A 25083-nucleotide genomic window follows, 5' to 3' on the forward strand; every position below is an offset into this window, starting at 1 on the left:
AGATGTTGATCCAACAAGAGCTAGTGTTTGACTCAGGTACTCACCAGTGCAGGATGCACTATAGGTGTGTGCGACTGGGCTGCCTCCTTCCTGATATGGTCACGACTCTAAAACCAGCAGTAACCTCAAGGTCTCATCCCATGATCTGTCTGGGAGTGCGGATTTGGGAATTCTTCAGTCTGCCTTGGTCCATTTACAGTTTCCTTGCAAAGCCATCAAAACCGTCTCCTTTTCTCAGCCCATTATTTTAGTTATCTTCCCCGATCCCTCTTGATTTCCACCCCTCCAATTTCATTCCACCATGTCTCTGCTGTTAAGCAGCTATTACTTTATCTGTGTGTGTACATTAGGATTAGTATGGCACCTTAAACTGAAACCACTGATGTGCCATTGGGTTATTTTTGTCCATCAAATTCAAATAGATCTTTGTCCATCTTGATTATTTTGAAATACCTACAGTCAGATTAAATCCTTTATATTAAAACAATGATTCCCTCAGTGTATTTTGGTGTGTAAGTAATTACATTTGGATTTTTTTCAGCTAGGAACAGCTCTGGGTCAAATATAAAAAAGCTGATTTTTTTTCCCAGGATGTGTAAATTCCAGGATGTGAAGAAAAATTCCAGAGAATGCCAAAAGTTGCTGCTTTCCCAGAGGCTGAAATTTTCTGACATCACTGCTTTGTTCTCAGCCTGTAGCCTCACTCCCAACTTCCTCTGAGCTGAAGTAGCCGTTGCTCCAGTTTCCCAAAGGGGGCACTCACATTCGTACTGACACAGAGGCACAGAGAAGGAGCCTCAGGGGGATGATGGTTTGACTTGGTTCCATATTCTTCATCATTCATTTCACAGCATTTCAATCATATTATTTTTTTCCAGCTTTCTAAATTGTGTTTTTGTTATTGCTTAAAATGACTTAACAAATTCTGAGGAGCTTCTCTTTTACCATCCCCTTCTTCTCTTGGTGTAATTTCATCTTCTTCCTCGTCTTCTCATGTCTCAGTCTCTGATTTTTATTTCATGTTTTGGCCACCCAGTATTATTCCCCAACTGCTCAGTTAAACAGAATGACTTCATCTTTGTTAACTATGTGTCTGCTTGTCCCTGCGGTTTTAGTCTGTCTCCATGATAGGAATGATTTTGTTGTGAGCACACTCAGCTGGTCTCAGGGGCTCCACGGCCCCTGAGACCAGCTGAATAAAAGATACACCCACATAATCACATAATCACATAATCACACTAACAGCTGTACACGATGGCTAGAGGGATAGACTGATTTGTGTGTGTGTGTCCCCAGCGTGACTACAGCCACCTGTGGAGTGTTGACATAGTTAAACAGACAAATACAAACATCATCTGGGAATTAGACAGATGTAGTTTAAAAGTGGAGGACAAAATGGGGAAAGATATTAAAGACATAAAGAGGGGTGCTCATATGAAGAGGAAGGTGGAAAGGTGTAGGAATTATTGCTTCCACCTGTATCTCTCTCTGTTTTAAGGGTTTGTGGCCAATGGGCAGAATATGAAAGAGTTGAAACTGCAACATGTGTGTTTGTGTCTGGCCCCTGGGACGTGTGCGAGACATTTGTCTGCTCATATGGATTTACTGTGGTGTGTAAACAGGCCGGTGAGAGGTACCATTGTTCCCACTGCTAATACTGCAGCTAACTGTGCCGCGGCTAAAGAGCCAAATCCAAGCAGCTATAATCTCAGGTCACCCGGCTTTCCTTCAGTCTTTTTGTGTTTTAGCTGCCTGCACACTTCATGTTCCTGCTAAACATTTCCTAAAGCCTGTCATGCTGCTATGATGCAAATGGTGCATCCAATTGAACTTAATTTTATGGCACATCTGCCATGACTTTATCGTCTCACTCATATTCCCATCAAAGTTATAATTCTGTGCAAGTGTAAGTCTCTCACAGTTCAGGTATTTTATATTTTTGGTACCTGTGCAGATGAATCCCATGACTCAGTTGAAACCCCAACTTTTCCTTTTGACACCATAAATTAACATTTGTGGGTCTGAGTGAAACATCATAGGAACTAAGGATTATAATGCAATTTAAATATTGCTGGGTTGAACAGCATTCAAGGCCTAACTTTAGAGGAAGACCGTCATCCATTCCTATCAGCATATTAGAGGTGGGAATCACCATACATCCCATGATACGATATTATCACAATACTTAACGCACGATACAATATTATTGCAATTTTTTAAAATATTTTGCGATATTCAGATTCTGTACATAAAGGTAAACGTCTTGATGCATTCTCAATCATCCAGGAAAATAAATCTCCAAAAGTTGATTCTGTTCATCTGGACGTAGCGTTTTCTGGGAGAAACGTTTCGTCACTCATCCAAGTGACTTCTTCAGTCTCAGCTGAGGGGAAACCTGCAGTCAGCTGGACTCACTTGGATGAGTGATGAAACGTTTCTCCCAGAAAACGCTACGTCCAGATGAACAGAATCAACTTTTGGAGACATAAAGGTAAACTTTATCAATATTCATTTTATCTAATATCAAAGTCTCACACTCAGTCTTTCTCTCATTTGAGTCAGTTTTTTTGTTGACAAACTAAACGGTTTGTATTACAGTCTAGTCCAACTTAACTGAATGCAACCATCTGGTACAATTATAGCTATTCTGAACTATGCAATTTATGAAAACTATGCAGCCCCTTCAGCAACTGAAGAATTTGAAAGTAAATTAAAACAAAATAAAATTTTACATTAAATAAAAAAGTTTTAAACTTAATTAAAATAAAACATGTCTTAAATTAAAATAAGTAAACTGTCATGTTTATTGCTGCCAAAAAAAAAGTTAAACACATTTGGACAGTGAAGGAATGTCAGGATTCTTGCTCAGAAAAAGGAGCTGATCAGCATGCTCTGAAGTCAGAGCATGTTCCAGTCCACAAAAACTTTTTTTGTAACAAAATATCGATTTCTGCTGTCCCTGTATTGATACATTATTAGCAAACAAAATATCATGATACACAGTATTGATTTTTTTCCCCCACCCCTACAGCATATATTATCATATATTACCCATTTTTCCGCAGAATTTGTCTGAGTTTTAATTAAAATGGAAGCTCTGCCAAACAAAGCAAAGCTGTTACAAAAGTTTGTTGTTTGCTTTTTTTATATTAGTGATATTCATTGATTTTTGAATAAGAATTGTGAAGCAGAGTTGTTGAAGGGTTAATTTAAGTACTAAGTTTTAAAAGTTATTTTTAAAGTGAGCAATTATTGACAAAAACCTAAACAACTAGGTTTGGGTTGATGAGGTTTGCCATAAAAAGTGAGACCATACCATTTTTTATTGGCAGTGATTCTATGTAGGGATATTGTTAAAGTAGAAATTAGGTAAAAGAGCGCTATATTAAAAAGTAACTGCTATGACCTTCTATAAATATATTTTAATGTATGTCTATCTATGTATTATTATATTTGATTAATTTTTCGTGAAGTAAATGTAAAAAATAAATAAATAGAATTAAAGCTGCAAGCAGTGACGAGAGAGCCCTCGCACCCCAGCGCATCAAGCTAAGACCAACACCTACGCCCAGCAGGCAGCGATGGAGATTACCGTCCAATCTGATGTCCCACTGACACATATCATGAGTAGAACCACCAGTTAAAATTTTATCTCGTTCAATGATGATTATAACCCACTTTGCATTTCCTCTTCCCACTAGGCACTGCTCTAACCATTACTGACAAATGGCACATGAATCGGTTTGGGGCTGGACTCTCATACTGCCTGTTAAGTTTGGGAAAGTTTTGGGAAAGCCAAGCGTATCTTTTAGTTACAACAGTTAAATGCTTCTTCTGATCTTGTGATTGAAGGTCGACGTGTCGCCATGACCACATGGTTTCACAAAACGTGAAAAGCTTTGCAATTTAGCACCATCAAGGTCTTTAGATTTCACCCGTTGAAGATCACGTGAATGTGATTAAATCCCTAGGAGGAGTTCGTTAAAGTACAAGGCCTGAAAACATCTTGGCATTTTACATAAGCCTGCCAAATTTAAGACACATAGATGAAACATAGAGTAGGGGGTGGTGTTTTGAAATTTTGTATGGGGTGCTGTGGAGCTATTTTGCAATATTCCATGAAAACGACCATATAACAAGAAAGTCTTCCTCACATTGGAGGTTTGTTTCAAAATTCAAGAGTTTTTGAGCTTTCCAAGCCCCTCAAACGCTACTTTCTTTTTCATAGCAAATCGCCTTTCCACCAGGGTGCACAGTTTAATAAACTCACAATTTTAACACTGAAGCACTATGATGGACTGATGTTAATGTTCACCGCTTTCCAGGTGGATGGGCTCAACCTTTGAGGAGCAGTGCACCAAAGTATAAGACATGACATTTCCTGTTCCCACTAGGTGGCGCTTTGACGATTCCTGTCAATAGGCATATCAATCTCTTCTGTGCGTGAGTGTTATCATGCCTGTGAAGTTTGGTAGCGATCGGACTTTTAGTTACAGCAATTTGTGGACACTTATCGAAATTCGCCATCGGGGCCGCTTTGTTTTAACATCTCTGTGTGGAATCCGTATACATGCTCGCATTTGCTTTTTTAGCTGTTTGGTGGTTGTTGAAATAGTTTTGTAAGCTTTAACCTGAGATTCTGGTGTTTCTGGCAAAATACATTTATAAAAAATCAATTCAGGATTTAATGATTCGATATCGCTTTATTCAAGCTAAAATCGATCTGAATCGGAAAATCTCCGGGCTAAACTTGGCTAACTTTGTTATAGCGGTAGTTTAGTGCTCTTCATTATGGGGCGCCGTCTGTAAACTGAAACATGCTGGCATCAACAGCAACATTTTTCCACTTTTAGCTCAAAACCTTACAAAAACATGTTTTTTCGAGTCATTTTTACAACATTTACTAAAATATTTGTAGCTTTTTATGTTTAAAACACAATTTTAAATGTTAACTTTAACCTGCTTACGGTGGAGTCTGACAACTCTCGAAGAGCAGTGCACAGTCTGGACAGTGGGAAGTTCCTAAGCATACTGCACAGCATCTTTGGGCTGATTGATGACAGGATCACAGGTAGAGGTATTCAGTTTACAGTTACTTATATTTATTTATAGTAAAATGTCAATAAAATGGTGGCAAGTAAACTAAATCTCCAAATCATCACTACCACCCTGTAAATACTCTCCAATTTGGCACAACCCGGAATTCTTATTATACAATAGCCCTGTCCACTCACCTCCACCAGCTCTTTCAAAATGATTAAATTATATCCTTCAGTACGTTTGTCCAGGAGTACAGAGTTGGGAATGAACAATTTCTTCAATACGAACAATTAAAATCTATAATTAAATCCAAGACATGTTGTGAGTGTAACTGTCTGTCATTCAGTCTTCACTACATTTGACAAAGACGGCGTTGTCGGCATGGAAGAGTGGATTGAGGGGACTGCCTGTTTTTCTTCGGGGCACCTTGGATGAAAAAATTAAATGTAATTCCTCAATCTTACTTTTTTTGCTTAGGCTCACTCTCACACCTTCACACGTGTAGCTTATCTGCCTAAAACAAATTCCTATGTTTGGCATGGCTCAGATTGCTTCAGTATGTACGACTTGAATGGTGACAATGCCATCTCTAGAGAGGAGATGCTCAATTTTCTGCAGGAGAGGCTCATCAGATGGCCCAATGAGGACCCTGACGAAGGAATCAAAGACCTGGTGGAGATCATACTGAAAAAGATGGTGAGCTGTTTGCTGCACAGATAAAACTGTTTTCACGTGGTTTTCCAAAAAATAAAACTATTTAAAAAATTCTCAGGTCTGTAAATAATTTACCAGCTCTGCCAACGGTGCTTCCTCCCACAGAACTATGATCTTGATGCCAATGTGTCTTTTAAATATTTTGAAAAGGTTGTGAAAGATGAGAACCTATTGCTGGAATCTTTTGGACACTGACTTCCTGATTTCAGGGTAATCTTTAATGAGAAGTTGCTAAGCTCTTTAAATTTCAGAAATTCAGAAATTCTCAATCTGACAGTTTGCTTTTCTTATTTTTTCATAGAGTCGAGATGTTTGTGGGAAGTGTATTTCAGGAGCAAATGGAAGAATAAAGAAATCACATACCTGCATACTCAGCCTAAACATTCCTAATATTGACCTCAATGGCGGCAGTGCTGTGATGTAAAATTTGTTAAATAAAAAAAATGGATAGTTCTGGTAGTTTTGGCCCAATCAAAAGCTCATTATGACCAGAAACAGTAATGGAGTGCTCCTCAGCCTCTTCCATTTTGCGTTTAGGGTTCTCCCAAGTGTGTGGTCCAATGGAGAAATCTGACTGCAGTGGTCTGATGTGCTGCTTGTCTCTTTTTGAGAAGGTCCATTTGCACCTTGAACCCCCTTCTCGCTGTGTCAGCACAGGTATTGTGTAAAGTCCCTATTTTATCCTCTGTCAGTAAAACCCTATGTTGACTTTTAGGTCCATAGTAATGATGTTCTTGGGGAGGTAATAGCAGAAGAGTAAAGTCTAAATAGCAGCTGATGTTTGAAGTCTCCCTTGTATTGTCCTTTCCAGAGGTTTGTTTGCGTGTGAGGTTGTTGTCGTCTGACGTGGTAGCTTTTTCTGATGAAGAAGGCTCCTCTTGTCCTCTTTCTGTGTACAAATCAACATCATTTAAAAAGATCCTAGTCAAATTAAAAGAAAAGTGTGTGATTATCTTAGCTTAGGCTTGCTCAGACTAAGGTGGAACTAAGTTGTTGTTTATTGGAGTGGTGGATTTTGTGAAGCAAAATCTAAAATTATACGGACTTAGCACACATGCACCACACCACCATAGAAACTTTTCTCATCCATGTGTCGCTTTGCTGAGCCGAAATGAAACCAAATTATTCCGAAGGTTCTTCAGACTTCAGGCATAGTGAACAGTTTCTGGTACTTTACAAAGTAGACCTCTGCAGGATACTCATCCAGGGGCCTATACTCCTCTACAGCTCCATAGAGGGCAAACAGCTGAATCAACTAAGTTATAACCTCAATTTCTGGGACCCCTTGAACCATCAGATAACGACTCTCTAAATTTATGGTGTACACCTGCAAATAATGCAACACTTCACTGCGGTACACTGGTGCGAAAATGTTTGTGTGAAAACTGTAAATAGTGGCTATATTTATTGTCCATATTGTACATTGTACAGTGGTGGCACATTTCTGTGGAGACATTTTGGACTGTTTAACCCACACTTCCATAGATGCCATTTATGTCCAGTCTCTTTCTTATTATTTAATCATGAACTCTGAGGCGAGTGAGGACTGCAGTTCGTTAATGTTGTTCTGGGTTCTTTTGTGACCTCCTGGATGAGTCATCGATGCACTGAATGTTGGTAGGCCAGCCACTCCTGGTAAGGTTCACCACTGTTACAAGTTCTTTTCCAATTGTGGTTAATGGATCTCACTGTGGTTCACTGGAGTCCATAAAATTTCGGAAGGGAGCAAATGCTTTTTTAACAACAATGTAAGTGACGTTCCCCTGTAGCAGGGGGCGTCTCACACCTTAAGATACCCTCTTTTGGTCATATATTTCTAAACAGAGGCATCTTCTTACCTTAACTGATTTGACTGCTGGCCTGGCACACACAGACCACATCGATCGACTATGAGTTTGTCACACACTTGATGTTAGCTTGCTTGAAGTGTTGAACACGAAAAAGAAAACTATGTGAAAATTATATTTAGCAATCCAATTCAATCCATAACTGTCACTTTTAAAAACGCAAAAAAATGCTTTTTACACCGCCCTCGAAGCTAATATCCCTGAACAAGGTGAGATAGCCTAGCTAACAAAACACCTAGCAGTATCATTTCAGCAAAATTATTGAGTTTTGTTGAGTTGAACAATTTTTAGTTAAATGTTGGTCCGTTCTGTGTGTTGTTCTATTTTTGTATTTTTTAACAAAATGAATGCTGCTGTAAATTAAATGACCCGGGTGTGTAGTTGACACAGACCAAATATGAAGCTGATCTGATCAAATTCCTAGGAGTTCGCAATAGTACAACGCCTGGAAATGGCAAAATCGGTGCCAAAATCTCACATTCAATTCAAAATGGTGGACTTTCTGTTGGGTTTGCGTTGATGGGCCCAATTACTTTTTTGTTCGTCTTGGTATGTCACACGTCTGTGCCTAATTTCATTCATGTAGCCCAAACTATGTGGTCATAGGACTTTATTTAACAACGCATAGGTGGCGCTCTAGAGCCATTTTGCACCACGCATATGCGAAACTATTAAAATACCAAAAATTTTTATACCAGACCTGACACGTGTGCAACATTTCTTAATTTTTTCTCTATTTTAAGTATGTTAAACCTTCAAAATGCCACTTGTTTTGTCTGAATAATAATAAACGTAGCAATTCCAGTAGGGTCTTCGTACTTTTAGTGCTCGGGCCCTAATTACTAAAGTAAAAACCAAAACAGAATGTCTAAAGACTTGAAAGAATCTGATCACCGCGGGCACGCCCACGCTTCCCGGAGCGAGCACGTACTGTACAGACACCGAGAACAATACGTCAGTACGTGCTTGAGCCTGCCTGAAAATGTTCTCCCGTGTTGTCGGATTTCGAAGGAGCGCAAGACTTTGCGGTGAAATAATACATTTTTATCCGTGAGGAAACCAAAAGCAAACCGCATGTGTGGAAACTGAAGTTATTCGCAGTTCCATTACTTGGTGAAACTGTGATTTTGGCTGGCTCGACAGGGAAGTTTGTGTGATCGTTTTTCCCGGAGTGATGTCGAATCCTGGGAGTCGGAGGAACGGGTCCAGCATCAAAATCCGACTGACAGGTAAAAGCGAGAGCGAAAGAAAGAGCTTACGGTGCACGTTTAAACCGGAACTCAGTGTTTGCTCGGTAACGTGTTGATTTTAGCAAACCTAACGAGACGACGCGAAGTGTCTTTGAGCCTCTCGAGTCTGCTGTTCGCCCAAACATCCGGTTTTTGTGTGGCAAACACCAGCCGAGTGCTAGCTTGTTAGCTTAGATGCTAAGTAAATTACCGAGAGGACAGCCGAGGAGCTGTTCACTGTCCTGTGCGTTTTGCAGCTGAGACAGGCTACTAGTCCGCTAGTCGTGGTGAATGCCGACGCTTGAAAGCCACGCTCAGAAACTTTATCAACCACTAACAGTGGCTTCTTAGCCTGCTAGCTAATAGTAACATTGTGGTTAATGTTGACCGCTAGCCCTTGCTAGCTACACCCTTTTTGGGGGGTGCTGACCACCAGCCGAAACCTCCGCTTCAGCCGAATGCGGCGAGCTCTGTAACGCGGGGGAGAGAGCAAATGTCGAGCGGCAGCCTGTATGAAAATTGATCTCCCGCTAGATTTGACATCCTAGTCCGGATTACCAATGAGTATCGATTGGCATTTCGCTGCTGTGTCAGCTGTAGCTGCACAAATGTCGGACTCGTTGAACTTGTCCCCACTGAAGGAAGCGCAGCATGTTTGTTCTTCAGGGGTCATTTATTCAACCGAATTGAGATAATTTTTTTATTTTTCAGTTTATGGGTCGGAGTCCCATAAATTGAAAATAAAATAAAATGTGGAGCAGAGAAGTTTCCTCCTCTGCTCCACATACAGTCACAGCTGGAACAAAGGTTCCTACTGTTGATAATGTAACCCCACTGGGCATCCAAGGGCCTCTATTCAAATGGAAATGACCCCGCTGAGCAGACGCCTTGTCCCCCTGAGTCAAAACTGAGCAATAACACACACTAAAATTTGCTTTCCGTCAGACTAAATATTTCTTTGTGTGGTTTTCATGGAACATTGCAGCAGTGTACTGCAAAGGTATGATTGTGATGGATGTCTTTTCAAGCAAATGCCTGTCAGCACTGATGTGGTGAAGTGCTGTCTGAAAATGCACCCCACATGCTGTTTACTTACTGACTCTTCCTTTCAGAGTGGATTTCAAGAAGGAAGGACGGGAATCAGACCAACGGATCTAGCACACTTAGTCACTTATCCCACTGTTTATACATTTCAGTTTGAGGTTATCTGCGCCTGACGTTATCACTGAGTCTCACTTAGCCACGTAGATCCGCAAAAGAACAGTTCACCGCTCTTGTTTGAAATAATAACAAAGGACTGATGTCACTCTTGACATTCAAGAGTGACATCAGTGATCAAAATAGATTATGTCATTGTGTCAACTGTAAGCGGGTATTTTATATACTACTAAGATTGGTAGATTAACTGATAACAAATCATTTTAATCAGAATCAATTAAAACACTGCAGTCATCTGGGATTATAATAGATCGTGTCCTCTTATGATAAAGTTTACTGTAAGTGACTCTGGTAAAATAAGCTCTACAAGAAGTATGTTATCGTTAAGTGCTTCATCAGATGAGTTAAAATGAAAGCAAGCAGAGAAGGTATGTGTGTGTAAACTTGTATGCAACCAGAGGTTATTGCCCCTGACTGTGCCCCGCCTCCACAGGTATGAGTGGAATTCTAATTGGGTAAGGAATGTGCAATGAGCCAATGGGAGTGCAATGCTGCCAGGCTGGCCAGCTCTGTTTAGTCTGCCAGAAAGAGTTGGTTGTTTCCCCCCCTTAACATCAGTATATCTGAAAAGCGTGCACATGTGTGTGTGCAGTAGGGACATAAGCATGTTTGACACTGGGTCAGATCTGAGACTTTGCTGTGTTTACAAGTGATTGTTGTGTCTTCCTGTGTTCGTTATCTTTTTCTTAAGCTTAAGTATTGCTTTGAGTAACATGGCAGACCTAAGTAAGTCAAATACTTAATGAAAACGGGGGGGAAATGTAAACTATTTTGAAACTTGTGTAATGCGGTATAGACATTTGTTTAGGGAGCAAAAGGATACTGGTTGAATTCCAGCCAGAGACACACGAATCCCTGGGGTTGCATTATGTTGGGCATCTGGCATAAAACTCTACCAAATCAACCTAGTGCATCCACCGCTTGTGAGAAGGGAACAGTCAGAAGTAGCTTCTGTATTGAAACCAATGTATAACCAAATTATTTATGTCATACAGAGTGTTAAATATTTTGAAAAAAGCACCAAATGTTTGATCATACGCCAATTTTGTGAGTTTTGATACCAAAAACTTGCAACTGCAGTAATATTTAAAAAAAATAATAATAATAATAACTAGCTGTAGTGTATCTCTGGTTTTTGAGCTTGTGAAACATAACATTTGAATGCAAAAATATGGTCAAGGCAAGATGCAGAGCATAAGTAGGTCAAAAATGGTGGAGAAAGGGGTGTTTTTGTTTGTAAGTGAATGGTGTTTTATTGTGGAAAATGCCATGAAAGGAATTAAAGAATCAGTCATTTAGTAGGATAAAGTTAGTGGACGCAACACGTGCCGCTCAGGTTTTGGTGCCAGTCAGTCGGATTGAGCGCTTAACTTGCCTGAGCTGCAATACAGGGCAGTGTCAGGACAAGAGGTTACTTGAGAGGGAAGGGGTGAAGGAGCTGAATAGAGGAGGACAGAAGTGTGAGGGAATGAGGAACAATCAAAGAAAAGGAGAACAAAAGCACTGAAATAAAAATGAGTGTTTGTGTGATGGATACAACAGAGGAGAGAAGGGGGAGTCAGATTCATGCTTACTTAGGAAGCAGCATAAGCATTTCTAATCCCTTCACTTACTAAGCTTGCAGTATGTGCAGAAACACATTTACAGAAAAGCATGCAAAGCAGGATGTAGAAACATGGATAAGGAGGTTAAAGAGCCTCAGCGTCCACTTATTCTTCATTACAGAACCATCGTCTGGGTGTTTGTGCAAGCCCTTCTGTTGTCCCGTGTCTGTGTACTGCAGGCTACTTGTTATTGAGCAGGTGTGATATTTGCTCACATGTCCACCAACCGCTGCTTTGTTTTTGTTGCCGAAAGAAGAAGGTCATACAGGAAATGACATCATCATAAGCTCACGAGTTGTTCTGCTTGTAAGGCTGCGGGCGCTTGCTGAGACAAGAAAGTCTAGACCGCTCGAAGTTTGTCAGCATTCATCATGTTTTTTGACTCGAGCTGTGATCAAAGTGCAAAGAGATTGCACTACCTTGGCTTCGTTACCGGAACACTCGGCCATTAATGGTGATTTAGGAAGCTTTAATTAGGCGCTGCAGTTGTGCATTTCTGGTCATTATCCGAAGAGTATCTGGTGTCAAAGAGGTGTAGAGCAAGTTTGCTAACGTCTGTAGGAGATGGTTGATGTGATTTTTAAATTCCTTATGTAGCTGACTGACTGGTGCAAAAGAGGCTCACTTTTTCTTCACCTCTCTCAAACTGTTTCTGCTTGTCCCATCAAGATTGGATGAATAGAACCCCCGCCATCACTACCCTACTGACGGTCTAGCTTTTTCATACTTCTTTTTTTTTAAAACAGAAAGGCAGTAAATGCAAATAAAAAGAAAGGGAAATGACAGTGGGGAAAGAAACTGAGAACCAGCTGAGCTGTTAGGCTGTAAGCTCTGTGTGTTTTTTACCAGCCATGACCTTCGCAGAATGAGGAATTTCCTGAGATGCTGAGAAAGGTCCTGTCACACATTCAGGGCCACAGAAGAGCAAGTCAGAAAACACATTGTGGGAAGAATTGGTGAATAGCACAGCAGGGACAGCGACAGAGGCTTCCTTTACTTCCAGTCTGAAATAGGTGGCAGACTTTAGAAACTCGATTCCCTCCCTCTCCTCACACACTGCGTTTCTTTCATTACGTCTGTAGAAAAGATGAAGTCTCAGTGTGGAATGTGTGAGTCAGGAGGAAAGGATTGGAAGAGGTTGACAGGGAACAGGGAAGGATATCCTGAAGCCATTCTCCATTGGTTAATCACAGGAAATGGACTAGGCAACACCAGACACGTACGTGCCACTCTGGTCACCACATCCTAAACCACTGACTGCCTGACTAACTTCCTAGATAGCTGTCTGGGCCAAACCGAATCAAAAGGCAGTTTAGGTGTGTGGCAGATCAGTTAAGATCTAAGGTTGTTTTCCCCTGACGGTACCAGCAGTACTTAACTCTGAAATGTTCCCAGTGTCTCACCAGCATTGTTCAGTTAGTGTAGATTGGATTGGACTTTTGAGATTATCTTTATTAATATGCAGAATACTTTTTTAAATCAGCTTCTAAAGAATTAATTACACTGATCTAGTCCAGTGCCTGGGGTAATAAATGAAAATATTGCTTTATCAGGTCAGCAGCGTGAAGCTCAAAGATTAAATCTATTAATGGACACAAAACAAGAAAAGCACCAAATTTACATGTTGAGGAACGCAAATATTTGGTCATTTGGGTAAAAAAAAGAAGGGCAAATAATTAAGGGATCATCAAAGTAGACTAAGTGGAGAGTCAGCTTATTTCACCTTGCCATGAAAGGTAATTTAAAGTTGCGGTAGATGTGTAATGAAGGCCACAAAATCCTTCAGATGTGTGGGATGACTCTCCTACCCACTTCATGCACCCATTGCTCCCCTGCCAAGCTCCATGCAGGTGATTGATTGGGTTACACATTCTAACTCAGATCTGATTTTGACCCCCACCCCCCACCCCACCCCAATTCATTTTAATATGAAAATGAACAACAGAGAGATGAAGCCACATTATTTTTCTAAGGTTCTGTCAGGCTGACTTGTTTTTGGCTACAGAGCAGGCCATTTATCTTAATTACTTGTCATGTCAAACAGTTTGAGCTGAAACTAGCACAAGAACTCATAAATACTTTCTGGCGACCTTTATGTTGATCCATAGTGGTGTGTATTTTTAATATTTAAAGAATAATCAAAAATAAATAAATTGCTGACATTGCAGTCCAGCTCAAGAAATGTGCTGTTCACGTTAGATTTTGCATTTACTTCTTTAAAATATCAGTGTGACTGTGAATCACTAGAGTCACACTGATATTCTGCAGTAACACAGGAGTAAATGTGCAACATGACAACAACGGAAATCATACTTTATCCACACATAACCTATATGTTGTCAATAACCCAGTACAGTGGCTTAACTGTGGTTTTTTTCTGCATTGACAGCAGAGGCTAGAGGCATTGGGACTGCTGTGTTTGCCTGCACGTAGTCACTTTCACTCAAGCTGTTGTAGCTGTTAGTTAGTGCAGCTATAGTGATTTCCACTCTTCAGTGCCTTCCAAAGCAAACGATTACTAATTATGGCAGAAAGTGCTGTTTGTGCATTTGTGCTGTTGCCCACGTAGTCATGACACGGAGTGTGTGGATTCTTCCTAAAAACTAAAGTTAAAAATGACTAAAACTAAGTTTAGATCTGCCGTCGTCTGTGACGGGAAGAGAAGCCAGAAATACTACAGTGTCTTCTGGACGCTGATGGTGACTAAATGAAGCTAGCCCAATACATTCTTCTTTTTTTAACCTTTAGAAATGTTAGCGCACCAGAAGAAGATGATAATCTAATCTTAAGCATACTGGCTGTCATGACATGATGAAATAAGAGATGAAACATCAGGACAGTTAACTAAAAAAAGCGGAACTTTGAAGCTCCTTTTTAATGCGCGGTGATCAGCGGATCTTTACAGATACGTTTGTCGAACAGCAAACACAAAGCTCACATGCAGTCAGAACAAAAACCTTACTGTTTCTTTACAAAGCAGAGCTCACAGGTATACACCCTACACTTTACTTACCAGCCCAAATAAAAACACTGCATATACATTTGACAAAGGCCCGGTGGACTTGAAGTGTAAACATTATCCATGTTGATTACAGCTTACCTTTTGAATTGCATTGCATCAGCTGTGAAAACCAACATGCAGCTTGTTTTTGTTCTGCCCTGAAGCAAACACTTGAGTGTATTTCTTAAAAAAAAAGAAATAAATAGCTGTAAAGTTGTTGATCTCTTGTGTTTTCAGTGTTAGAGGAGAGCTAGCCTAGGGTGTCATATGCCAGCTGTCTGGGGAAACAAATAACCAGACTTTGTGTACACCCACGTACACGATAAACAACAGTTTGCACACACTTACAAATTCTCAGAGTCTTGGTCAGATTGAGCTTTGCTCTCTGACTCTACAAAGATGGTGTGGGTATAGAAAGTGGTCTCCTGCTTTTTCCGTGGGTGGTCTTTCAGCGTGTGTCTGTCTTTGAGCGTTTTGCCTGACACTAGCCTGTACTTCTCTGTCCGTGTCATATCCACTTTCATGACCGTCCTCTGGTATTCATACATTTATCCTGACCCACATTCTTTCCCCTCAGATGTGTCCACTGTGTCAGCCTACGTGCTGTGATATTACATATATTTGTGTAATTTTTTTCTCCTTTCTCTTGCAGTATTATGTGCCAAGAACCTCGCAAAGAAAGACTTCTTTCGTAAGTACTTTGATTGTGATCTTTTTCACATGCATATTTCTGGCATTATAAAGAGCCCGTGTGACATAGGAGCGACTGTGAAAACAGAGTGCCATTGATGTTGCTCATTTGCTGTTCTGAGGGATAACTGTTGACCTGTGGTAGCGCTGGAATACAACAATGACCCTGACTGTCACCCCACAATCAGGGGTTTGTTTAAGGCTGCAAAGCTTCTCCGAGTGTGCCCAGTTTTGTTCTTGGTCAGAATTTGTTAAAGGCCGCCTGGATTAGAGTCTTCATTTCCTGTCAGATTAGATGGTGAATCTCAAGTACTGTTAATAAGAATGGCAAACAAACTGAATTTCCTGTTTGTTTTTAAACTGCAGGCCAGTATTAGTCTAGATACAAATACAACAACTCCATTTACGTTAAATGTTTTATCATGGAGATCATGTTTATGAGAAGCACCTAAGCCACTTTGGATTTTGAGAGACTTTATGGGCAACGGATTTTTAATTACAAGTTTTTATGTGCAGGTCTGCCAGATCCTTTTGCCAAAGTCGTGGTGGACGGATCAGGTCAATGCCACTCTACAGACACAGTAAAGAGCACACTGGACCCCAAATGGAATCAGCACTATGACCTGTGAGTCTCCTCCACAGCGCTAAAAACAAATCTACTATACGTTTACAGTAAAGTAATTTCTGCTCAGGTATAGATATTTAAAATGAATGATAATTAGTTTAACATAGCCATCCATCCATTTTCTACCACTTGTCTGTGTTCAGATCACGGAGGCAGCAGTACTCTGTCGTGCTTTTTAAACAGAATAAAATAAAACAACAGTTTTTGACAGATGTGGTGGTGTTGTCTGAGTGGCGACACCTATCATTCATGAAAAGACATTGGCAGCTGCCTGTGCCTTATCACAGGGCATGAGTAGAAGTGACTTTTAAAGACATTACCGGCAGCACACAAAGCGATAAACGCACCAGGTATACTGGGGACTCAAACAGAGAGTCCCTTGCCCCGGCCACCTCTTCCCAGTCATCACCAGGCGACACTGAGTTATTCCTAAGCCAGCAGGTTGGAGCCAGCAAGTTCTGGGTCTAACCTGAGGCCTGGTGTGCAGGAGGCATCCTTTTCAGATGCCCAAACGATTTCTTTCGATGTGGAGTAGCAGTGGCGCTGTTCTGAATCCCTCTCAAATGACTCAACTCCTCACCCTGTCTCTAAAGCCTGCATTATGCTCTGTTGGGGACACGGACTGCTGGAGACCCTACAGCCAAATATTCATTCCTGTTATACTTCTTTGAAGTACGCTGCCTTGATGGGATGCGTCATTGGTGGATTGTAATGTAAATTCTCTGCAGATGAATCTGTGCGGTCACAAAAAACAGGCAGGTACGTGGATGCCTGAGCTGACCCTCACACTGACTGTCTGATGATGAGTTTGACGTTACTGGGACCCAAACAGACCCCAGCAAACTCACAGACACAGAAAATATGAAATCTGTTTAAGTAAGAGGCTAGCCACCCTTCGAAGGAAACTAATTTCTGCTATTGGTGTCCGCCACCTCATTCCTTCGGTCACTACCAAGAGCTCATGACCATAGGTGAAGGTGGGGGCATAGGTCAACCAGTTAATCAACAGATTCAGTTTTAAGCTCAGCTCTCTCTTCATCACCACAGATCAGTACAGCATCTGCCCCCAATCCCTGCGTCAGTCTCACAGCTCTGGCTCTCTTCCACAGCATGTCCTTTATCCTGTCTTCCTTCTCTCACCTCAACCGGTCGCAGCAGATGGCCGCCCCTCCCTGAGCCTGGTTCTACTGCAGGTTTCTTCCTGTTAAAAGAGAGTTTTTGCTTCCCACTGTTGCCAAAGTGCTTGCTCATAGGGGGTCATATGATTGTTGGGTTTTTCTCTGTATGTAATATCATAGGGTCTACCTTGCAATTCAAAGCGCCTTGAGGCGACTGTTCTAGTGATTTGGAGCTGTATAAATAAAATTGAATTGAATTGAGCTCGTGAAGACCTCAAGACACTTAAACTCCTCCACTTTTGGCAGCAATTTAATTGATTTATCATTTTAATTGATTTTCAGTTATATGTAAATGTAACAACTCATTAAAGATGCAGAAGATCTACAGATGTTGATTGTTTCATTCATTCAGATCTTTGACCTTTAAAATGGCTCGCCTTCATAAAAAGCTGGATTAAAGAGACCTGTTGCACTTGTCACTTGTTTTTTTTTTAGCTACATTGGTAAAACAGACTCCATCACTATCAGTATATGGAACCACAAGAAGATCCATAAACGACAGGGGGCAGGTTTTCTGGGCTGCATACGACTGCTTTCTAATGCCATCAGCAGGCTAAAAGACACAGGATGTAAGGCCGTCGTCTTTATCTACTGCTCTGATTTTAAATACACACATTTTCACAGCATTTATTTAGTGCTGCTCTGTGAAGAAAATAAAAATGTATTTGCTTCCCGTTTCAGACCAGCGTCTAGATCTATGTAAGCTGAACCCCTCTGACAGTGATGCAGTGCGGGGGCAGATTGTAGGTAAGGCTGGACAGCGATGGAACGTATGTACAGATTAGTCATATTGTTGCTTTTCTTTCACTGTGTGCATGTTCTGCACTCCCCCCTCTAACACGGCGTCAACTCTCTGACCTGTCCGTCCTCCTTGTTTACAGTGAGCCTGCAAACACGAGACCGCATTGGCAGCGGAGGCCCTGTTGTGGACTGTAGAGGACTGTTAGAAAATGATGGGTGAGTGTCACCAGATGTTAACCCTGCTAATATCACACCCTAACTTTTAAATACAAGACTGTTGTTTGGATCTCATGTGATGTTACACAACAACCTGTTTTAGGTCAGAGGATTATTTTAGTTCTATTTGTTAAGTATTTGTCCCTCCTGCTGTTTTTGTTGCGCTGAGTTTTAAATAAAAAGCAGTTGACCCGTCATGTGATTCCAGTGTGTTTTTCTTTGTGCGTTTGTGTGTAGGCCTGTGTTTGAGGGGTGTTTCAGTGAAGAACCGCTGCCCTACTCCGACTCCACCGGTGCTGCGGGAGGCGGGAACTGTCGGCTCGACTCTCCCAGTCAGGAGAGCCGTCTTCAGACCCAGCGAATCAGAGGGCAGGACTCCAGAGGTCATGGCCACACCCCTCAGAACAGACCGCATGGGCACCAACCGCCTGACCTGCCAGAGGGATACGGTCAGTGATGAACTCCTGTTGTGGCTATAGATATTTGTTTAACCTAAACCTCACATAGTCCATTTAATGGCTTTCTTTTCTTGTTAAAACAGAGCAGCGAACAACAGTGCAGGGCCAGGTGTACTTCCTCCACACACAGACAGGCGTCAGCACCTGGCATGACCCCCGGATACCACGGTATGACTATGCTGCACTTCATTTAGTCCAAGCATAACTGGAAAAGAGGTGAAAGCCCACAAAGAGACTTAGTCACTGCATCTGCAGACAGACTTAACACATACCCTTAAAGTACTCGACTCTCAGGGTTATACTTAGGATTGTATAAAATGTTTCTAAAGGCTTAACGAGAAAAGTCTGTTTCTCTAAGTGAGTGCATTCACATGTAGGTTTACATGTAATTTAAACTTTTCTTTGCATGTTAAGAGGGAGTTCTTCCTTCCTACTTTTGCTGAGTGCATGCTCATAGAGGACCATCGGATAGTTGGGATTATAACTCTAATATTGTACCTATTCTAAACTAGAGTGATATGGTTGACTTGTTAATACACTAAAATTAATGTTTGAAGCATTTGATTTATACACTCAGGCTAACATTTTAGGCCTTATCTACATCTTATATCATACTTTATCTACAAGTTATACTTTGTGTAGATACATCTTGTTTTATGATTTGTGCTAATGGCTGACTGTGGCAGTTTTACACCACTTACCATTCTTAATTAGTAAGATTTATGGATGGTTTTGAGAGTACGAACTGCCCCCGGTCATAAAAATGTCAGCAATATTAATTACTGCTAACTATAAATCTGTCATAACAGGCCATTACTTCTGACCCTATATGCTGACCTTAATCATAAACATGTCAAAATGACTGTGTTTTAAAGTTTATGATTCAATGGTTATGTAAAGAGTGCCAAAAAATGATGAAATTCAAGTGTTTTGTTTCACACTGAAGAAAAATGCAAAATTTGTTATGGTGAGGTACTGATCACAGTAAACATGTACAAGCATTTCTTCAACAAATGTTTTGGTTTTAATAAGGTTCTCAAAGTTTGCAGCCCAAAGAGGTTTAACAGTTTCTTCAAATTTGTGACCCAACACTAAATACACAGTTCGACCCTGTAATGAGCAGCGATATCTAAAAGAAATGCACAAACACTTTGCTCCATGTGTCTTTAGAGCATGCCCGGTGTCTTTTTTTTTTTATGCTCTTATTCAGCAGCAGATAAATAAAATAACTCTTAGTAGCTTTTCATGGGCCTTTGGGGTCCAAGTTTAGTTCAGTATGAGGATTATACTACTTAGTATGCATGTTCAGAACAGGTGGAAATGTGGTGCTCTGTCTCACTATGTTTATGTGTTACTGGTGCAGGGATTTGGCCAGCGTGAGCTGTGAGGAACTCGGGCCTTTACCTGTAGGCTGGGAGGTCCGAAGCACCGTGTCTGGCCGGATCTACTTTGTGGACCACAACAACCGAACCACACAGTTCACAGACCCGCGCCTACACAACATTATCAGGTAAAGCATGGACCAATCTAATCTGCCACCGACCTACTAACGCTGCTGACTGGTGTGATATACAGAAACATGAGCTTATGGTAGATTTCACTGCTTATGCTGCATGGGACTGTGTGTAATCCTGTGCGTATCGTTCTTCCACAACCTTATATTTCCCTTCTGTTCTCTCTACTTCTTCCCACCTCCAGTCAGCAATCACAAGTGAAGGAATCTTCCCAGGCCCCCCAGATGGATGTGGGGGGTGAGGAAGGGGGCGGTGGAGGAGTAAGTGGCGGCGGCGGAGGAGGAGGGGATGGAGATGTGGCAGCGCGATACGAAAGAGATTTGGTGCACAAGTTAAAGCTGCTCCGCCACGAGCTGTCGCTGCAGCAGCCTCAAGCGGGACACTGTCGTATAGAGGTGTCCCGAGAGGAGATCTTTGAGGTGAGTGCAGGTGGAAGCGGTGGAAACACAGAAGCACTGGCTGTGAATATTAAATAACCGATTAACAAAAGAAAACTGATCTAAACCTGATAGCCTGTAATTAAAGCTGTGTGCCTTATACAGGAGTCATACCGGCAGATAATGAAGATGAGGCCCAAAGACTTGAAGAAACGGCTAATGGTGAAGTTCAGGGGAGAGGAAGGACTCGATTATGGTGGAGTGGCCAGGTAATTTGCTGCACGGTGCTTTTATCATCCAAGTACCAGTGCTAAGTACACGGTGACAGCTCTTTTAATGCCAGCGCTTAAATGTTAAATGTTACTGCAGTGTTTCCCACCGAGGATTTACCTGTAGTAAGGGGTAGTCTGACATACAGCTGTGAACTTAATTACTATATAATTTATAAATTTACCACATGTTTTGAAAAAGTGCTACATCAACTGCTTGTACAAAAGACTGGATACAAAGACAGGATCTTGTATTTGATTGTTTTCACTAAAGTCTTGGTGCTGCTTCATCTTTGTGATCATTGTGGTGTCTGTCTGCAGGGAGTGGTTGTACCTGCTGTGTCACGAGATGTTAAACCCCTATTACGGCCTGTTCCAGTACTCCACAGACAATATCTACACACTACAGATCAACCCAGACTCCTCCATCAATCCTGTGAGTACAGGAAGTAAGTAAATCCACATAACGAACCATGCTAATAAGTCCCGACTCTGTGTCTCACACTGTCTTTCTTTTAAGGACCACCTGTCATATTTCCACTTTGTGGGTCGTGTGATGGGCCTGGCAGTTTTTCACGGTCACTACATCAACGGGAGCTTCACGTTGCCCTTTTACAAACAGCTGCTGGGCAAACCCATCCAACTCAATGACCTGGAGACCACCGACCCCGAGTTGCACAAGAGCCTCGTCTGGATATTGTGAGCAAAAGCACCAATAAATGAATCCTCTCAGCCTGGCACAGGCAGACTGCTTAGTTTGTGTCCTGCGTGCTTGTCTACATAGTTTCCGTTTCAGCTTTTACTTTGATGTGTTGTGCGCAGGGAGAATGACATCACTTCAGTACTCGATCACACGTTCTGTGTAGAGCACAATGCCTTTGGGAAGTTCTCACAACATGAACTCAAGCCTAATGGTCGTAATGTCCCCGTCACTGAGGAGAACAAGAAGGAATATGTAAGGTAAATAACTCCACAGTAGTACTCTAAACTCTGTCGGATACAGAGTGTAAACATTACTTGCAAACATCTGCCAGACGTTTACTTATTTTTTTATTTAATTTTATTCATTTCAGACTTTATGTGAACTGGAGGTTTATGCGTGGAATTGAAGCCCAGTTTCTGGCTCTGCAGAAGGGGTTCAGTGAGCTCATCCCACAGCACCTCCTCAAACCCTTCGACCATAAAGAACTTGAGGTACGCGTTTGATACGTCAACAATATATTAGTACTTATTAAATATTTATATGACTTTTACCATATCTGCATTTTGGATTGGTAGTTTAGATTAATTTTCTTCTTCTACTCTATTATCTAATTCATTATATCCATCTCAAACCCCTACCCACCACCCCGTCTCTAAATCTCTTCAGTTGATCATTGGTGGACTAGGAAAAATAGACCTTGCAGACTGGAAGACTAACACCCGTCTGAAACACTGCACAAGTGAAAGCAATGTGGTGCGGTGGTTCTGGCAAGCAGTGGAGGCTTTCAGTGAGGAGAGGAGAGGACGCCTCCTGCAGTTTGTCACAGGCTCCACCAGGGTCCCCCTACAGGGATTCAAAGCGCTGCAGGGTGGGTCATGCACTGGTACAAACACAACATACACTTTGCTTCTGCTATTCCTTTGATGGTAACATTTAGTTCAATTTTTCAACACATAACTCATATACAAGGCCTTTAAATGCAAACATTTTAACCCAAATTAGAACAATATTAGCTTCATGTGAGAATGTTAGATGCATGTTTCAATCTGAAACCCATTAAAGGGTGTTGAGAGCTTTTTCTATTTAAAGTCTTTTCTGTGTACCAGAGCAGTGATAACTAGAATGTATGTGTGTAAGGCTCTACAGGTTCTGCAGGACCAAGACTCTTCACCATCCACTTGATAGATGCTAACACAGAAAACTTGCCCAAGGCTCACACGTGGTAAGAACCGATTTCTCTTAGTGTGTCTATATTTGTGTCAATTATTTTTTTAGGCAAGTAATTCACTCTTTTCTGCCTCCAGTTTCAACAGGATAGACATCCCTCCCTATGAGTCTTACGAGAAGCTTTACGAGAAACTGCTGACTGCTGTGGAGGAGACCTGCGGCTTTGCTGTGGAGTGATGAATCTGCGCACACTTGGCCCTTGCACGTGCACACAGACTATGTGACATTTTACATATATGCACACACACACAAACCGAATATCAAGTATACACCAAGTATACAGAGCAGCCAAGCATCACAAGAACACACTCACTCTCCTGCCACCCCTTCACCTCCCGAACCTGTTGGAGGTTAAAGGAGGAAGCACAGCGGGAGGAGAACATTTAAAAAAAAAAGGACTAAAAATTTTTTCAAATGTTTTGAAGAAGCATTTTTATCCTTCTGTTTTAACAAGCTATGATGTCATCCTTCAGAATGTTTAACCACCGCAGCAAAGTCTCGGGACGGATTCAGCCAATCGCATACGAAGCCGGGAACATAGAAATCAGATTTGTGAAGAAGACGACAAAACAAAACAAAAAAGAAAAAAAGACAGAGCCTGTTTGTCTTTCTGCCTGACGAGTCGATTGATTGACTAGTATTCATGCTTCGTGTTTAACCACTGTCGTGTCTCAGAATGAGCGCATGTATGTACACGTGTTTGTCTGGGTGTGTGTGCATGTGAGAGAGTGCAGATCTATGTGTCTGCGTGTTTTTGTGTTTGTGTCAGGCATGACACTCGGTTACGCTGTAAAAATGATCAAATGAGCCTGCTCCTCTTTTTCTTCTTTTTTTTTAATCTTAATTCCTTTGTTTGTATCTGCGACCACTCTGATCCACTCTATTTTATTATTTATTACTAAGTGATTACTGACCAAGCTGCTATATGCTCTGCGTGGAGCCCACACTAATGTCCTCATCACCCCCTCCCCCATAGTTGAAGGGTCAATTCACATGCAAGTAACCCACAAAGTGGGTTCTATTGAATCTTGTTACATTTTTTTAACATTCGTATTACTGCAGAGAAATACTCCTTGTCATTGTATGAAACCTGCTAGTGTTTTTGGTGTTTTAAATGCCCTGTTACATCTGTTAAAAATTAAATCAAAGTGGCTTTCCCAAGCCTTGATTTAAAAAAAAATTCTAACTCTACTGATGTTATGGAGAGGTCATCTGGATTTGTTTTTTTAAACCGAGGATTGAAAGAACGTGTTTCTGGAATTCTGTATAGTTACATCTCCTAAGCCTTTTATACAAGTTTTAGCCCTCATTTTACCTGCTTTTTTTGTGGCCCTGATCCCCGCCCCTTTTTCTCTCCATAGCCTGAATGTTGGCAAGAAGTCATCTTCAAGACCACCATGAATGAGTTTCTTAACAGTCATTAATGCTCCAAATTGAACGAAATCAGAAGCTTAGAAGTTGAGCAAGCAACATAGAAAGTTCTGTTTTAAATTGAAGACTGTTAATAAGCAGGACCATTTCAGTCTGTATTATCAAGGGTATGAGTTCACTGTGTAATGGATGCAGAAGTATTGTAACTTACTATGTACTAAACATTTATGAAAAATGCGTTGTAAATAAGATTATATTAAAAGAAATTACATTGAAAATACATTGCTTGTGTCTTGTGTCTCTATGTCGACACTTATGGGTCTAATTAAACCAAACACATTTATTATATGTATTCTTAAGTAGGTTTCCATCACTTCAAACATTAACATTAATGAGAGCATGTAAGCAAAAGAGACCTACTTTGCTCTTGGACTTTGCACGAATCACACAAATCAATTCAAAATAATTAATATTTGCAGTAAAGTTTAAGTATTTGGACATTTTTGCCTGTGTACACTACCACAGTGGATTTTAAAGGAACTGTGATTGAAGTGCACACTTTCAGCTTGAATTCAATGGGTTTAACAACTGTTTAGGAATTCGGGCCATTTTTATGCACAGTGCCCCCCATTTACAGAGGCTCTGAAGTAATTGGGCAATTGACTGACAAACAGTTTCACAGTCTGGTGAGGCCTGTTCCCATGGTATTCCATAACAGCCGAAGCACAGTAAGTATCAGGAGTTGATTCCAAGTGTTGGATTTTGTAACAAACAAATGTTGATGCAAATTAAGGAGACCTTCATTAGACTGCAAAAATAAAACCGCAGAGAGAGAGTGCAAATCAACAATCTGGTTCATTTGTAAAAGACAGAATGTCCTGACCTGCTCAACAACACAGAAGGTAACTCCCAAGGTTAAGAAAAGCAGATTACCTCTTCCAGGGTGTTCTCGACATGTAGCAAACCCGAGAACACCCTGGAAGAGGAAGGCATATCATTATCAAAGTCTACAATCAAGAAGCACCTTCATGAATGAAATTCCAAAACAAGGTGCAAACTGT

The 25083-nt window shown here is 41.1% G+C and overlaps 1 protein-coding gene, 1 long non-coding RNA gene and 2 pseudogenes across 3 annotated transcripts; 3 read left to right on the top strand and 1 right to left on the bottom strand.

Annotated features, from left to right (window-relative positions):
• The first annotated feature begins 2130 nt into the window (after positions 1 to 2130).
• LOC146520447 (uncharacterized) lies at positions 2131 to 2700 on the top strand. The gene is made up of 2 exons (XR_014873590.1): positions 2131 to 2254; positions 2492 to 2700. It is a non-coding gene; the product is annotated as an uncharacterized LOC146520447 (long non-coding RNA).
• A 2427-nt stretch (positions 2701 to 5127) lies between these two features.
• On the top strand, positions 5128 to 6178 carry LOC146520448 (calaxin-like; annotated as a pseudogene).
• LOC146520449 (RNA-binding protein 48-like) lies at positions 5712 to 6844 on the bottom strand (annotated as a pseudogene).
• Positions 6845 to 8540: 1696 nt separating this feature from the next.
• smurf1 (SMAD specific E3 ubiquitin protein ligase 1) lies at positions 8541 to 24300 on the top strand. Of its 2 annotated transcripts, none has more exons than XM_085158349.1 (18): positions 8541 to 8830; positions 15306 to 15344; positions 15860 to 15968; positions 17582 to 17715; positions 17828 to 17893; positions 18028 to 18103; positions 18341 to 18552; positions 18645 to 18729; positions 19925 to 20071; positions 20260 to 20494; positions 20618 to 20721; positions 21043 to 21157; positions 21242 to 21420; positions 21544 to 21681; positions 21795 to 21915; positions 22091 to 22292; positions 22562 to 22646; positions 22729 to 24300. In XM_085158349.1, exons 1-18 carry the CDS (start codon positions 8776 to 8778, stop codon positions 22826 to 22828), a joined length of 2202 nt encoding a protein of 733 aa, XP_085014475.1. In that variant the 5' UTR covers positions 8541 to 8775; the 3' UTR covers positions 22829 to 24300. The 2 variants fall into 2 exon arrangements, with proteins under 2 accessions (XP_085014475.1, XP_085014476.1); XM_085158350.1 differs by having other exon boundaries at positions 22571 to 22646.
• Positions 24301 to 25083: the final 783 nt, after the last annotated feature.

Source organism: Neolamprologus multifasciatus, chromosome 4, assembly GCF_963576455.1.
Source record: "Neolamprologus multifasciatus chromosome 4, fNeoMul1.2, whole genome shotgun sequence".
In the NCBI taxonomy this organism is placed as follows: Eukaryota; Metazoa; Chordata; class Actinopteri; order Cichliformes; family Cichlidae; genus Neolamprologus; species Neolamprologus multifasciatus.